Consider the following 17,025-nt stretch of genomic DNA (forward strand, 5'->3'; position numbering starts at 1 on the left):
CTGACTAGAGTCTACCTAAAATCACACATGTTTAAGAAAAAAAAAAGATATATGTGTACTCGTCATCGTTATGAATCATATATCAAAGGACTAGTAGAGATGGTACAGTTTTGTCTGGTATAATTTGGTCGGTCAGGGAGGTTCGTAGTCAAAGTTGAATAGTCCAAGTTCGGCAATCTAATTTCGATTTTAGGGGTGTGTTCAATACATTTTGAACATTCCAGGATGTTTGAAAAGAACAGAAAGTGAAATAGCTTACGAAATTCAATTAATTTGAAATTAGAGACAACGCTTTTTTCTAAGTTGTTACAATCAGTGCACAACATTCGCATTCTTCTCAAAAAAGAATTCAGTTTTCTTGGGTATTTTTTTTTTTTCATCTTCTTCTTCTTCTAAAATTTACAAGTCTGTCTTGCCATAGACTTGTTCCAAAACATCATAGAATTGTTTTGTTATATTGAACACACATCGGAGATGTCACAAGAACAACACCAAGAATACGCAAGTAAATACAACTATCAGAAAAGCTTCACGACAAGTGGCCCCATCCCAACCGCATTCCAATTCAGACTTTAATTGCTAAAAATAAGAAAAAAAACCTTAGAATTGATTCAATAGATCAGCTGCTGTATTCATACTGACCTCCATTAGTTGTTGACCACCTTTATTGTCACATCGTGTTTCCCTTAAATCATCATCATGTTCATCGCACGCATAGCGACTATAAACCTGACAGGGTGAATTCATAAATGTGCGGAATATGGTATCAGTCCATGTTTGTGATGAACAGATATATTGGCGGCGTTTTCGTTGCCAAAATTCAACCCATCTGAAAAAATGCAAAAAAAAAATATTTATACATAGCTTAACGCTGCACAGTGGTTCCAAATCGAAAAATAACAATAATCCAAAAAGTTTTCGTCAATCTTTTTTTTGTGTAAACTTGAGGTGCTTTTCTATAAATGTGAATGATTGTAGTTCAAGATCACCTCTCAATAAAAAAAAGAGTGGTATGCAATATCTCCACTAGTTTCGAGGATTTTCGTCCTTTAATTTTTATTTTTTTTTTAACTTTGGCCGAGATTGGCTTCATATTTTGCGATTTACGAAGGCATTGATGCTTCGATTTTTATTTTAATGCATGATACACTAGTTTCGAGGATTTTCGTCCTTTAATTTTTATTTTTTGAAACTTTGACCGAGTTTGGCTTCGTATTTTGCGATTTTCGAAGGCATTTATGATTCGATTTTTATTTTGATGCATGATTTAGGTTAGGTTGAAAAGAGGGTGCGGATATTAATCCGCCCCATGCCACTATGGACATACACCTAAGCCATTAGTCGGCTTGTTGTGGCGCTCTAGAAACTATAAAGTGACCTCTAAAAAGAAAATTTTAAGTTAGGAATTTCGTGCTACTTACAAAATCTTTAACTGTTTTCAATACCACTCCCCTAAGTTGGTTCATGTCTGGTATTTTGTCTCCATCTAAGTGCCGGTATCTGTTAGACGCAAAAGCCGGGCAATGACAAAGGAAATGCTCCAACATCTCATCATCTTCCCCGTATGCCCCACACATGCTATCACTTGCCGCACCGATTTATCATAAGTGAGCTCATAGTCCTATGTATCCCGTTATGATACCAATAGCTCCTTCTTACTTCCTACTGACCTCCTTCTTACTTCCTTACAGCAATATCGTCGTTTTCCCACGATCTGGGTCACCCCATAAGATTTTGGACGTCCTACCGAACGTTTCGCTGTTCCACAGGGTTACATGCTCATTCGTCGCCCACGCCCTAAGCTCGGACTGCGTCGACCTGAAAGGCTTTGGGTTAGCCAATTATTGACGGCAGTTATCTGGCTTCAATGCCAAATTGTCTGCTTTCTCATTCTCAGTTAAGGCGTTAAACTCCTTCTTACATTCCAAGACTGTGCGCGATCTTACTTTCCTGGTTGGTTAGGTTCTCAATGTAGACCCCCAAGCCCACTCTGTCCTCTAGCTTTGATCCATCCGTGTAACATGATCTTCCAGATGGCAATACTAGGGTTCCAAGACTGTGACGATGGCAGCAGTGCCTCGCACTCGACTTCAAAGTTCATCTCAGGTATTAGATCGGAAACCTTTTCCCTTCCTTCCAGGTTTCGTGTCGACGCCTTGATTATACCTCGATGGTATGAACTACTCCTACCCTCTATACATTCTCCCATCGCCATAAGTTTCACAGCCGCTATGGCTGCCTTACACTTAACTTTTGTGTCTATGAGTCGAATATCTAGAATGGTCTCCATTGCCCTAATAAGAGTGGTCCTCATCGCTCCGCCTATGCCAAGACCACATGTTCTCTGAACTTGTTGTATTATCCTTAAGTTGTTCTTTTTCTCAATCGCAGTCCACCAAACTACCGAGGAGTAAGTAAGAATTGGTCCAATCACGGTCTAATCACGGCCCGTCTATATAGTGCCCAACATCTGTGTGTCTTCTCAGTACGCTCCCGAACGTGACGCTTCCAATTCAGTTTCCCGTCCACCTTAGTATTTGACCTTTTCAGATATCGAGTAAACGTGGTGCGTTAAATTGGTCCTCCTTCGTTCCTTTCGTGTTCCTCCTGAACAAGCATATTTCAGTCTCCTCTGGGCTAACATTGTGTCCTCTGGGTTTAGCCCAGTCATATGTCATATGCAAGACCCTTTCCATGACAAGTATAATCCGAATCGGTCTATAAACAGATATAGCTCCTATATAAACCGATCCCCTGATTTTACTTCTTGAGCCCTTGGAAGCCTCAATTTTCATCCGATTTGGTTGAAATTTGGAACAAAGATATGTGTTATTACTTCCAACATCCATGCCAAGTATGATGCGAATTGATCTATAATCAGATATAGCCCCTATATAAACGATCGCAGAATTTGACTTCTTGAGTCCTTGGAAGCCTCAATTTTCATCCGATTTGGCTGAAATTTGGAATAAGGACTTGAGTTATGACTTCCAATCCATGCCAAATATGATCCGAATCAGTTTATAAACAGATGTAGCCCCCGGATTTGTCTTCTTCGGCCCTAAGCAGCCCAAATTTTTAACCTGATTTGGCTGATATTCGGCCCGAATCCCTATCTTATGACTTACAACATCAGTGCCAAGTTTTATCCGAATCGGTCAATATGGTGGTATAGGCCCCCTAAGTAGCGATATGCCGACATGACTTCTTGAGACCAAAATAATTCAAATACAAACTCAGTAAATAAAGGTACATTTTTAGCGGAATCCATGGTGATGGGTACCCAAGATTCGGCACGATTTTACTTGTATATTTTTTGTAGCCACCACAGCAAATTTACTAAAAAATGCTGATTTTGAAATTATATTTGCCCGAAATGGGATTTTGGGTGTTTTTAATTTTTTTAAAGACACTATTATCTGACAAATTCAAAAAGAGTTATTAAGATATCTTTATTAGTGACCAACTTTAGGGCCCCGCCAAGAAGCGCCCGGTCCACTTAGGGCCTTGAAATGGCCTTGATAACACATCAGCTCTAGCCATTTCAAATGTCAAACAGTTATTTCTACCCATTCTCAAATGGCATATTTTTTACCATTTTTTTGATTCCATCCCACGGTGCGGTATAAGGAATCGATCGCTGGTGGGAATACCCTCAATGAAACTATGTTTCCCGGTAGTGATATTAGCATGAATGTAAATGTGAATATTTGTGGAGTATCTTGGAAACAGCAAAGCTGTAATCACCGTCAAAAATTTTCATCAACCCTTAAGGCCAAAACAGAATGAGCGCGTTGAGCTTTGTTGTAATTGTTGGACAGCAAATACCGGACACAGACAGTTTGTAGAGCACCCAGAGGTAGATAAGGCGACTACAGCAATTCAGAGTCGGAGATGTTGCTAAAGTCATAAGTACAGCCAAACCGACAAAACCAATTGAGAACATCAGAATAAAATTTCAGCGGTGGTTATCCGCTCTTAGTATTAGCGACACTTGTGAGGTAGTTACCTTAGGTAATCGGCCGTTCGGACACGGCAATAAGAAGGAGGTCCCTTATTAATGAGCTTAAAATTGTATCAAATAGTACTCCTAGATATGAATGAAATATCACCGGTGTTCCTAAATGGAATTTTCATGGGCAAATATGCATTCGCATCCTGGTAACCCACGACATAGTCTCGGAATAAATTAAAGGAAAGCCCATTAGAATGAATGAGAATGAAAGAGTAACCTTGTACTACCACCTCCCTCAGATGTACGTTTTATACCAGGTTGTTAAATACCCAAAGTGAAGCCTAATTTCATGGTCCACACAGCGGATCACGTAGCAGATCCCGCAGACGAGCGTGATAGGATTAGAAGATTCGATCCTACTTACCCTTGAGTCAGGGAACTAAATCTAGGGATCGGGGATCTGAATCCAGAGATCAAGGAACTATAATAAAGCATTTTGACTTAAGTCACTCTCGAAGTCGGACATAAGAGATGAGGGAAAATCTGTTACTTGTGACTGATCCGAAGAGGTGAGCCTGTTTGTGCAACCATCAATTTTTGAGAACAGATTGTGATAGGGCGAGGAGGCTTACAGCGTCTTTTCTTGAGCCTCTAGAGGACGCAATTACTATCCGTTTTGGCTGGAATTTTGAAAGTGGTATTCCTTATGACTTCTTACAGCTATGGCAAGTAAGCTCCATATCGGTCCATAACTTGATAAAGCTCCTACATTTTTAAAAAATAATTCAAAGAACTTATCCCATGCGATCCGTGGTGGAGGGAATATAAGATTCGACCCTAACTCCCATTTACTTATTCCAATTCAAAATTTTCGGGATTTCCCATAACAATTTTCCCACACATTCATCTTAACTTACCCCAATTCACAGTCACAATTCAAATCCGAATCGGACATCTTCAACTCCGTTAAGAACACACTATTGGGCAAATAGGGCACCGTTCCAGTATTGGGATTCGGTATTCTCTTTAGCATACGATTATTATAGCGAATATCTAAGGAAATATTGCGAACACGTCCCATATTCTTAAAGAAATTTTTGGGTAACTCGGACAAGGATGTATTGTAGATTTGTATGTGCAGATATGGCGAACGCATGCCCTGAAAAAAAAACATGAAACAAAATATCATTTAAAATGTTTTTCACAGAAAGTACCTTATTTTCCATTCTCTTACCTTTAGAATATTTTCATTTAATGTGGAAAACTGCGGTCCACTGAAAGTGATATTTGTCAACTTCTGTGGCAAATGTCCTTCCATTTCTCTGGCCAAATCTGTGGGCATACCCATTTGTACGGTTTGCATTTCCTGATTGGGCCCCGAACCCTTTTTGATGATACGTGTGAAGGGTTGTGGAGCCTCTATCCATAGATCTCGAATATTATGATGATTCTTCAGCAGATAGGGTATATTGAAATGTTCCAGATGGGAATACGCAGTCAATTTTAGCTGACGCAAATGTGGCAGGGCATCTAAGCAGCCATATTCGAAGTAATGTAAACGGAAATTGGAGATGTCTAACATTTCCAGATCCTCATTGACACCATCAAAGCTGTTGTTGTTAAGTGAGGTTATAGGATTGCCGGATAACATTAACTTCCTGTAAAGGAGGAAAAAAGAAAGGCTTACAGTAGGAACTATACTAACAAATAGTAATAACATCTGGATTGATGCCAACATGCAGTATGTGCGTAGCGATTGTGACCTGTGACCACGCGTCACCAGTTTAACTGCCCAGCAAAACCAACTCGCCTCAGACCCAGATCACTCTGGACACATCCAACCTTAGTCGCAGAATTGCTTGATCCGGATATTCAACAGAACCCTGGTGCAACAACAACAACATCTGTGAGTTGCAGTATTTTTGTTGGTGCCAAAAAATGTCAGTTTTCCTAAGCGTCCTAAGTTCGGCCGGGCCGAATCTTGGGAACCCACCACCATGAAATCTGCTAAAACTTTATACAAAATAAAGTCGTTTTAAGAGCCCTGTTCAAATTCAGATGTGTGCTTTTCAACCTACTCTAGTTGGGATGGTATATAAAGCACCATAATCCATTTGACATCGTCCGCTGATGATTTTTCTTGGTCGAAACTGAAATCGCGAAACGGATAGCCATTCGAATGTTTCTAGCAACAACACACTTTTGCTGACTTTTAAATGTTTTTACTGTGCTATTCTTTGAATAGAAATCATTTAACAATGGTCTAAAGCCGGACAATATTCTGCAATGGAATCTCAACCAAAATAAATTTAGTTGAAGGGCACAATTTTATTCTACGTACCAAACTTCTGTCAAACTAGTAAAAATAACGCTTCTAGGAACCGAACAAGGAAAATGCAGAGACCGGTTTATATGGGAGATATACCAGGTTATAGACCGATTTGGACTGTACTTGATACAGTTATTGGAAGTCACAACAGAACACTATGTGAAAGATTTAAGCTAAATCAGTCAAAAATTTCGGCTTCCAGGGTCTAAAGATATCAATCGGGAGATCAGTTTATATGGGAGCAATATCAGGTTATAGAACTATTTGAACCGTACTTGGCACAGTTGTTGGAAGTCATAACAGAGTACTATGTGCAAAATTTTAGTCAAATCGGTCAAAAATTATGGCTTGTAAGGGCTAAGGAAGTCAAATCAGTTTATATGGTTCAGGTTATAGACCGATTTGGAGCGCACTTGGCACAGTTGTTGGAAGTCATAACAGAATTCTATGTGCAAAATTTTAGCTAAATCGGACAAAAATTGTGGTTTCTAGGGGCTCAAGAAGTCAATTCGGGAGATCGGTTTATATGGGAGCTATATCCAAATCTGAACCGATATGGCCCATTTGCAATCCTTTACGAAATACATCAATATTAAGTATATGTGCAATATTTCAAGCGGCTATCTTTACGGGTTCGACCGCTATCGTGATTCGACAGATGGACGGGCGGATCGAGGTCGACAGATGGCTAAATCGACTTAGACTCGATATTCTAAGTCGATTTAGCCACCCGATACTCTATGGGGTCTTAGATCAATATTTCGAGGTGTTACAAACGGCTAACTGACTAGATTAGTATACCCCCATCCAATGGTGGTGGATGGGGTTGCACAAATACTTCTTATTAGTGTAGGTCGGTTGGTATTGTAAATGGGCCATATCGGTCCATGATTTGATATAGCTGCCATATAAACCGATCTTGGGTCTTGACTTCTTGAGCATCTAGAGTGCGCAATTCTTATCCGATTGGAATGAAATATTGCACGTAGTATTTTGTCATGATATCCAACAAATGTGCCAAGTATGTTTCAAATCGGTTCATAACCTAATATGTCAAATAAGGTTCAAATCGGTTCATAACCTGACATAGCTGCCATATAAACCGATCTGGGATCTTCTTGAGCCTTTAGAGGTCGCAATTATTATCCGATTTGCCTAAAATTTTGTACGACGGATTCTCTCATGACCATCAACATACGTGTTTATTATGGTCTGAATCGGTCTATAGCCCGATACAGCTCCCATATAAATCGATCTCTCTATTTTACTTCTTGAGCCCCCAAAGGGCGAAATTCTTATTCGAATTGGCTGACATTTTACAAAGGTCTCCAACATATAATTTAATTGTGGTCCAAACCGGACCATATCTTGATATCGCTCTAATAGCAGAGCAAATCTTTTCTTATATCCTTTTTTTGCCTAAGAAGAGATGCCAGGAAATGAACTCGACAAATGAGATCTATGGTGGAGGGTATATAAGATTCGGCCCGGCCGAACTTAGCACGCTTTTACTTGTTAAAGATTCATTTTACGACTATCAAGAATATATATACTTTGTAGGATAGGAAATGGATATTTCGAAATGTTAGAAACGGAATGACAAAATGAATATATCCCCATCCTTCGGTGGTGGGTATACAAATGTGGAGCAACTAAGGAGTTTACATCATTGGTTTTTAGAATTTTCTTCCTCCATTCTCGTCCTTTGCTATATACATTCTTAAAATTAGCTACACTGATAGAAAAATGATAATTCTTCTTTAATACCGTCTGGTATTATTCTGTTCGCGTCATTGGCAAACACATGCATTGGGAAAAAAAAAGTACAGCTAATAGACAGGGTTGTGGAGCGTGGTTAATGTGGAAATTGTATCATAGATGCGTTTTCGCAATTAATACGATTCAAATACAACATATCAACGCACGGCCCTTGAAGCCATCACACCTAATATGGTTGAAAAGTCTTCTAACCAAAGACGAAACGCGTCCCTTAGTGGTTGGTGTGTGTTGCTATCTTTGGCTTTCCTTTTCCATTTCCAATCTCCGATCATTGAGCTCGTCTCGAAAGAGAAACAAACCAAAGATTTTTAATACCATTTGGTATCAATTCAATACCGGACAAAGGATGCTATTAAGAATTTACGGCGACACATTTGTACTATTGTCGTCTCGCCAAAAGTGTTTTTGAGTTTTTTACTTAAAATATGGACGCCATTATAAAATATTTGTTAAACAAATGAATAAAATGTTTTAATTCAATGTCAGAGCGTAAAAACAGGTTCAAATACTCGAAAGCGGTGAAAATGGAAATAGTACAAATTCTAAGGACCTTCTACATCAAAAACATGATAGTCTCTTGTGTGGAAAACGATACTCCGTTGATGTATTCATATGAAAACCACTTCTGGGAATCAATGCATATGAAAACAATTGCTGAATACAAAGAATTTAGGTTGGGACTTTTTGTAATTATTTACATAAATAATCGAAATAAAATTAGATTAAAATTACTTTAAATGTTTTTTTTTTGGTTCATTAGGGGGTTGGTTCAATAACGGTTTGATACTAAAACCATTAACAGATTAGTATTAAAACCAACACCAGTTCGATAATAAGGCTAGTACCACACGGTACTAGTCATTTTATGTTTCATCCATACCATCCGGTATTATTTTTGTACCATACGGAGTTGCTTTACTATCAATACCGTATGGTACTGAAATAAGCACGTTCGATATTAAATGTTCTCTGGGTGTATATATGAATAGTCCATCAATGGAGGAAAATGGAGGCACAAAATATCATTTTCCCTACCATGACATGATAGTCTCTTTTGAGGAAAACGATGCTTCGTTGATGTATTCATATGAAAACCACTTCTGGGAATCAATGCATATGAAATCAATTGCTGAATACAAATAATTGAGGTTGGGACGGGTGTAACATTACTTTTGGTAATTATTAACATAAATAAATAATCGAAATAAATTTGATTAAAATTATTTTAAATGTTTTTTTGGTTCATTAGGGGGTGGATTATTCAATAACTGTTTGGTACTAAAACCAATAACAGATTGGTATTAAAACCAATACCAGTTCGATAAGGTTAGTACCACACGGTACAAATCATTTTATGTTTCATCCATACCATCCGGTATTATTTTTGTACTATACGGAGTTGCTTTACCATATCAATACAGTATGGTACTGAAATAAGCACGTTTGGTATTAAATTTTCTCTGGGAGTATATATGAATAGTCCATCAATGAAGGAAAATGGAGGCACAAAATATCATATTCCCATACCATGACATATGTGGCAATTCTCACTCACTCTCACTTTCCCTCTCTCTTTTCATACATACCTCAAATGTGGCAACGAATGTGTCATCAGTGGTACATTCGTCAAATCATTATTCGATAAATCCAACATTCGTAAATTAGACATATTATTGGCCAGCTCCTGGGGTACCGATGGCAATTCATTGTAGCCCAAACGTATCTCACGCAAATATCTCAAACGTATCTCAGGCACCGTACTCAGCGAGACATTCTCCAAACCCAATTTGATAAGGCTAGTCTCCAGGCCCATAAACGATTTATCCATGACTTTCAGATCGCGATTATGTGACAAATCCAAAACAGCCAATTTGGGCATTGTAGCAAAGACGGCATCATCGATGCGCAGTAAATAATTATAGGAAATATCCAAGTAACGTAGTGACTAAAATAACGTAAATATTTATTAAAAACTAGGATAAGAATACTTTTTTTGGAAAACTACTGGTTATAAGTTAGTTTAAAGATAAAGAACAATGTTCACCCGATATTTATTCGGCTAACATGTTGAGTGAAGAAGTGCAACAAGAGGGGTTAGTTGGTTGATTGGTTAGTTTTTGGGTGGAGAGTTACAATTTTTGTTTGTTTATTTAATTAGCATAGAGGGAAATGAAAAGAAAAAGTTTTAGATAGATAGAAGTTACTGGATATTGAAAAGGTCATGAAGAAGGTCATGCATCCAACATTTTAATACTCACTCTGAATTTGTTCGATAAATCCATGCTGTGTATGGTGGATATGAAATTATTGGACAAATGAAGTTCGCACAGTGTAAGGGCTGCCAAACTTGACAGTGATGATGAGGGAATTTTCAGCAGCATATTGTGGGAAACATCCAATCTTAGGAATAATTAAAAACAAAACATTAAATTACAGAATTTATAAAAAATACCCAATATGTTTTAGTATTACAAATTCAAAAGTCCAGGAAACTTTCGTAAGTCGTGAAAATTTTACGGATGACGAAAATTTTTTTGATCGTTAGGAGGATCAATTCAAGTAAAAATAATTTAAGGGCTTACATCAGTAGCTCTTATGTATATTTATACATGCATGTTTATACCTGGCAGACACGGGTTAACTGTGAGTACCACACAAATTGGAATTTTGAACTGCGATTACCGCGTTTATAGTCGTTATCATGGGAAGCGCAACTTAATGTTGCCGGGCCCGTCTACAGGATACTCGAAATGACAAGGTGAGTTATAGGCGCCTTAAAATAACCAATCGCCATCAGCGATTGTTAACAATTTAAGGGGGAGGGCTGGAAGCGGGTGTAGGATCTTGAAGGCAGCGGCTCGCAAAATCAAGGGATACATATCGTCGACCTAATTCTATCTTGTTCGTTACGCCATTTTCATCTTTTTTGAGTTAGGATCACTTTCTATGGTTTTAAGATACGAACTTTCAAAATTTTCAATACATTTTGAAGTATCTCACTTAGTTTCTGAGATATGGAGTAAAAGTTTGTTCCATATCCACCTTTTTTTTAAAAAATCGGGAATTTTGTTCCATATCTTAAATTTGTAGATGTAGAACAATATTACAAATATTTAAGACAAATCAAATTGATAGTGCTATCATGTTCCACTGGCTCAATTTTCACTCAATTTATTAAAAAAAAATTGCTAAAACGAGTGAGGAAAGACAAAAGGCGGTCGGAGCCATCTACGTACACCACCTGGTGTATGTATAGTACTTTTTATATGTACAACTCATCTCGAGATCTAGTCAGACTTTAATTTAGATACCTACTGAAATATCAAATAGAACCTTGTTAGATTTTCCTACGATAGGACAACAAATTTGGATTTCCACATCCTTAAAAGACAATATCGGATATGGGAGTTATATCGAAACCTGTACTTATTTTGATGACATATACTGGTACGTCAAATAGAACATCTCAATCCCTATATTATAGGGATGTGATCAAAATTGTGGCTTTTTTTGTCATAAAAGTCCTTATCGGATAAAATATATACTTTGGAGCTATATCTAAATTAGGACCGATTTTAATGAATTTTGCGCACGTATTGGAACGTCAAATAAAACGTCTCATGCAAAATCGGACGAAAATTATGGTTTCTACAGGCTAAAAATCTATTTCGGATGAAAAATATATCAGGGACCTAAGTCTAAATGAAAACCGAATTTTGTGAAATTTTGCACACGTATTAAGACGTCAAATATAACACCTCGTACTACAACTTGTTAAGATCGGACTAAAATAGTGGCCTCTACAGCCTTAAAGACCATATCGGACAAAAAATATATGAGGGAGCTTAAATAAGACCGATTTATATGAAATTTTGCACTCCCACTGGGACTTCAAATAAAACAACTCACGCTAAATTTTGTAGAAATCAAGACAACAATGTGCCTACTACTTCCTTAAAAGTCGAAATAGGTTAAAAGATATATATGGGAGGTATATCTAAATCTGAAGCGATTTTTATGAAATTTTGCACACATATGAAGACGCCAAATAAAGCACCCCGTGCCAAATTTTGTAAAGATCGGACCAATATTGTTGCTGCTACAGCCTTAAAACTACATATCGGATAAGAGATATATATGGGTCCTATATCTAAATTTGAACCGATTTTCATGAAATTTTGCAGTCGTATTGAAACTTTAAAGAATATGCTTCGTTGTAAATTTTGTAAAGATCGGAACAAAATTGCGGCTGCTATAGCCATAAAATTCCATATCGAATGAAAGTTATATATAGGAGCTATATCTAAATCTAGACCGATTTTGACGAAGTTTTGCACACATATGAGGACGTTGAATAAAACGCCCCATGCCAAATTTTGTAAAGATCGGACCAAAATTGTGGCTTCTACAGCTTTAAAAGGCCATATCGGATGAAAAATATGTATGGGAGCTATATCTAAATCTGAACCGATTTTGTTCAAAATCAATAGCATTTGTCCTTGGGCTAAAAAAGAGACTTGTGCTAAATTTCATGACAATCGGACAATAAATGCGACCTGTAACTTGATCACAAGAATACATGGACAGACAGACGGACATAGCTAAATCGAATCAGGAAGTGATTCAAAGCCGTTCGGTACACTTATAGACGGGTCTAGCTCTTCTTCTTCTAAGCGTGGCAAACAAATGCACAAAGTTGTAATACCCTGTACCACAGTGGTGATGTAGGGTATAAAAACTAATTTCGTTGGGTAGGGTCGAACTTCAAAGACTCGGATATATCTCTAAGGCCAAAGGCATTAAATCGGGAGATATGTGTATATGGCAGTTACATACTAATATGCTCCGATACAGATCATATGCGGCAAGGATGTCCATATGCGAAATCGTCAAGGATGTCCATGTATTCTTGTGATCAAGTTACAGGTCGCATTTATTATCCGAATTTGACGTCTTCATATGTATGCAGTTTCATAAAAATCGGTTCAGATTTAGATATACCTCCCATATATGTCTTTCAACCGTTTTGGACTTTAAATTTAGCGTGAGTTGTTTTATTTAAAGTCCTAATGGGAGTGCCAAATTTCATATAAATCGGTCTAGATTAAGACATAGGTCCCATACATAGCCTATAGAAACCATAATTTTCGTCCGATTTTGCATGAGACGTTTTATTTGACGTTCCAATACGTGCGCAAATTTTATTAAAATCAGTCCTGATTTAGATATAAGTACTACGTACACCACGTACACATCTGAATAATATTCAGATCTGTCAGAATGCATATATGTAGGATATAACAAATATACCCCCATCCTTCGGTGGTGGCGGTGCAAAAATGCACCGATTGTTTTTTAAGAACAATTAAAATGAAGATAATGCATTCTATGCAGGAGTCTAGAGTTTTTTCAAACTAACACTGGTACTGTGGAACAACTGTTAAACTCGGCACGGGATAGCTGTGTCCCCACAACACAAGCTGCAACTTTGAGGTCCGATCTGTGTGGTGTTCATTGCTGTCACGAGTAGCTCAGCTGCGAGGTACCTGGCGCGACCACATGTTGCGGATAGTGGAATGCTCCATACGGAGTTGCTGCAACAGCAGTCACGGGCAATCAGCGGTATCAAGCAGAGAGTCTCAGTGAGAGGTTGGGTGGCACCGGCTCTTACACAAATACTGAGTGACTATGATGCTGATATGACAAGGCGAGTCACTGGCGCCTTTAAACAACCAATGGCCACACAGTTCTCGCGGCGATCGGTGCTTTGGACCAGAACGAGCTTGCTCACCTACAGAAGCTTGACGATTACAACAACAGCAATTGTTAAAAAGATTAAACATTTAAAAGAATAAAATTAAAAGATCAATAGGAGCTTAAAATGAAAAATTCAAATTTGAAATTTGTAATACGAATCTGACCAAATGTTTAGGTGACAACTTTAACTACAGCGGTCAAAAAAAGTATTCATCATTAGCAAAATTGATAATAAATTCACTTATTTTGGGTAATTGAAAAAAATTTAAAGTAAACAAATAATGCAGTTTTATGCAATAGTTTATTTTTCGTAATATGTTTTAAAATAAATTCAAAAAATAAATTTAATTAGCGCAAAAAATGCAATTTTATATAATAACACCAAAAACAGAACAAAAAAAGTATTCATCATTGATGTGCTATCATCAAAGTCAAATTCAAATATTATTTGGGAATCCCCCTTTTCTGTTTTATTTAGTAAAGGAGGCTTTGCCCTTGACAGCAAATATTTAATTTCATTGAAAATATAGTTTTTGTCAAAATGGGTCGTAAGCAAAACGAGGTTTCTGATGAGGTAAAAGTTTTGATAATAAAACACCACAGGAATGGTTTAACTCAAAAAACTATCAGTGAAATATTAAATAGACCACGATCTACTATACAATTCATCATCAGAAAGTGGACAGAAACGAAAACTGTTGACAATAAACCAAGATCTGGTCGACCAAAAGCACTTTCAGTTGGAGATGTGCGTTGGCTAGTGCGGCAAGTTCAGAAAACTCCGAAGACAAATGCGACCATTCTTCGTAAAAACACTATGGAATATTTAGGGAAGGAAGTTACTACACAAACAATTCGAAATACACTCAAAAGGCATAGTTACAGAGGAAGAACTGCACGTAAGAAGCCCTTTATAAATAAAATAAACCGAGTGAAAAGGCTAAACTTCGCAAAAATGTATGTAAAACAGCCCGAATCATTTTGGAAAACAGTCATTTTTGCAGACGAGAGCAAGTTTAATCTTTTTGGGTGCGATGGAAAGGTCATAGTGTACAGAAAACCAAATACAGAGCTTGAAGAACGAAACACAGTTGCTACTGTAAAACATGGTGGAGGTGGTTTAATGGTTTGGGGGTGTATGGCGGCTTCAGGAGCGGGAAATCTTGAAATTATTAATGGAGTAATGGATCATAAGTATTACATTGACATTTTAAAGAGGAATTTAAAAGATAGTGCTGTAAAACTTGGGCTTGGTAATAACTTTCAATATTATCAAGATAATGACCCCAAACATTCTGCTTTAAATACCAAGATGTGGATGCTGTATAACTGCCCCAAAGTCATTAAAACTCCTCCTCAAAGTCCCGACTTGAACCCAATTGAACATCTTTGGGAACATCTCGAACGCAAATTGAGAACGCGCAATTTTTCGAGCAAGAGTCAAATGCAACAGGTGATAATGGAGGAATGGACTAATATAGACCAAAATATAACCGCTAAATTAGTCCAATCGATGTCAAACCGTTTAAAAGAAGTTATAAGACGCGGTGGTCGAATAACAGAGTATTAATTTTTTTAAATTATGTTATTTATTTTTTTGTTTTTTTGCAATGATGAATACTTTTTTTGCTTAATTTTTTGTGTTCAACTGTAAAATGGCCCTTTTTGTTCCAATAAATACTATTTTTTTCTTTAAAAACAATGAAATTGTGTACATATATATCACACAAGCACTACTGCATCATTAGTTTAATATGTTTTTATTCCAATTGTCTTTTGTAGACTTATTAAAAAAAAAAACATTGAATGATGAATACTTTTTTTGACCGCTGTACGTACTGTTTGCATCAATGTGAACGAACTGGATAATTTATGAAGTACAAAGGCGGTTGAAATTATATATCATACCCAATTTTTTGTCTAAACTAAATCAAAGAAAGAAGGTGGGCTTATTAAATTAGTATTTAGTATTAACCATTAGTATCATGGTATTAACCAAGATATATTCATTTACAGGTAGTGGCCGTTGCCCAACAACGTAATATTGAGTACACTATCTGTCAAAATCAGTGATTAGTGCAACTCTGATTTTGTGTATGTTACTAGTTCGCGCCATTTTTTGTTGTTTGTGTGTTCTATGGTTCTTAACTATAATACACGCACACAACCAAAACTCGTTGACAGTACACTTCGCGAGAAAAAATTGTACTCAGCTGTTTACGGTACACTACCTGTCAGTTATGTCATGGTATAAGAAAAATTTTGTTAAAAATTAGATATATGTACGGAAATTAAACGTTTTTAACGGCAGTATGCAGATCTCGCAAATTTTCCGCTAACATAGAAATGTATTAAAATATCCTAAGCTTAATTTACTTTACCGATAATATAGGCATTGAATAATTTTTTCTCGCAATTACGAATGCAAAAGTATATTTCGATAGGTCCATGCAACATGAAATAAAGTTATTTGCAAATAAAAACTTTTATTTTCTATATATATGTATGTACTTCAATCAACAATGATTAAAAATCGGGAAAAATTATAAATCGATGTTTGTCACCACAAATAACTTTACTTCATGTTGCATGAAGCGACAAAAAACTTTTATTTTTGTTCGTAGTTCATAATTCCCCAATGCCTACTAAGTCAACCTGTTACGCAAAGAAAATTTAATTTGAGCTGCGTACATGCAAGCGAAATTTCGGTAAATCTGAGTATGCACGTCTAGCAAAATTTTCGGTTGCAGTTTAAGAGCAGTATGCACCTTTGGTGAAATTTTCGCTACCATAAGAAATGCATTGACATATTCTAAACGAAATTTCCGTTACGGTACCGTTAACGAAAATCTGCCGTGCAGGTACGCAGCTCGAATGAAATTTTCTTTGCATAACAGGGTGACATAATAGACATTGGTCAATTTTTTCTAGCAACTGCATACGAATGAAGATGTATGTTTTAATAGCTCCATGCAACATGAAATAAAGTTATTTGCAAATAAAAATGATTAATTACAGCACATGTGTACTTAAGTAGCCAAAAATGATTAAAACTAGGCAATATATAAATCGATGTTTGTCGCCATCTTATTTTCTAGTACCAGCCATAAGACATTTATGTCGTCACTGAAAAGTAGTTGTGTAGAGTACAAGATGGCGAAAACAACGATTTATATTGGGTTGCCCAAAAAGTAATTGCGGATTT

The 17,025-nt window shown here is 36.9% G+C and overlaps 1 protein-coding gene across 5 annotated transcripts in view; it reads right to left on the reverse strand.

Moving 5' to 3' along the window:
• Positions 1 to 353: 353 nt before the first annotated feature.
• Positions 354 to 17,025, reverse strand: part of LOC106082186 (chaoptin) — a 65,307-nt gene continuing 48,635 nt past the window's right edge. For 3 of the 5 annotated variants that reach the window (XM_013244554.2, XM_013244553.2, XM_013244552.2), the window contains exons 15-21: positions 10,322 to 10,463; positions 10,108 to 10,122; positions 9,650 to 10,008; positions 5,190 to 5,613; positions 4,873 to 5,114; positions 643 to 829; positions 354 to 579 (exon numbers count right to left, since the gene is read on the reverse strand). In XM_013244554.2, coding sequence (XP_013100008.1) covers positions 478 to 579; positions 643 to 829; positions 4,873 to 5,114; positions 5,190 to 5,613; positions 9,650 to 10,008; positions 10,108 to 10,122; positions 10,322 to 10,463 — 1,471 coding nt within the window. In that variant the 3' untranslated portion in view covers positions 354 to 477. The remainder of the gene's footprint in view (positions 580 to 642; positions 830 to 4,872; positions 5,115 to 5,189; positions 5,614 to 9,649; positions 10,009 to 10,107; positions 10,123 to 10,321; positions 10,464 to 17,025) is intronic. The other 2 variants (XM_013244556.2, XM_013244555.2) reach the window with 1 other exon arrangement.

The sequence above is a fragment of the Stomoxys calcitrans genome, chromosome 2, assembly GCF_963082655.1.
Source record: "Stomoxys calcitrans chromosome 2, idStoCalc2.1, whole genome shotgun sequence".
Lineage (NCBI taxonomy): Eukaryota > Metazoa > Arthropoda > Insecta > Diptera > Muscidae > Stomoxys > Stomoxys calcitrans.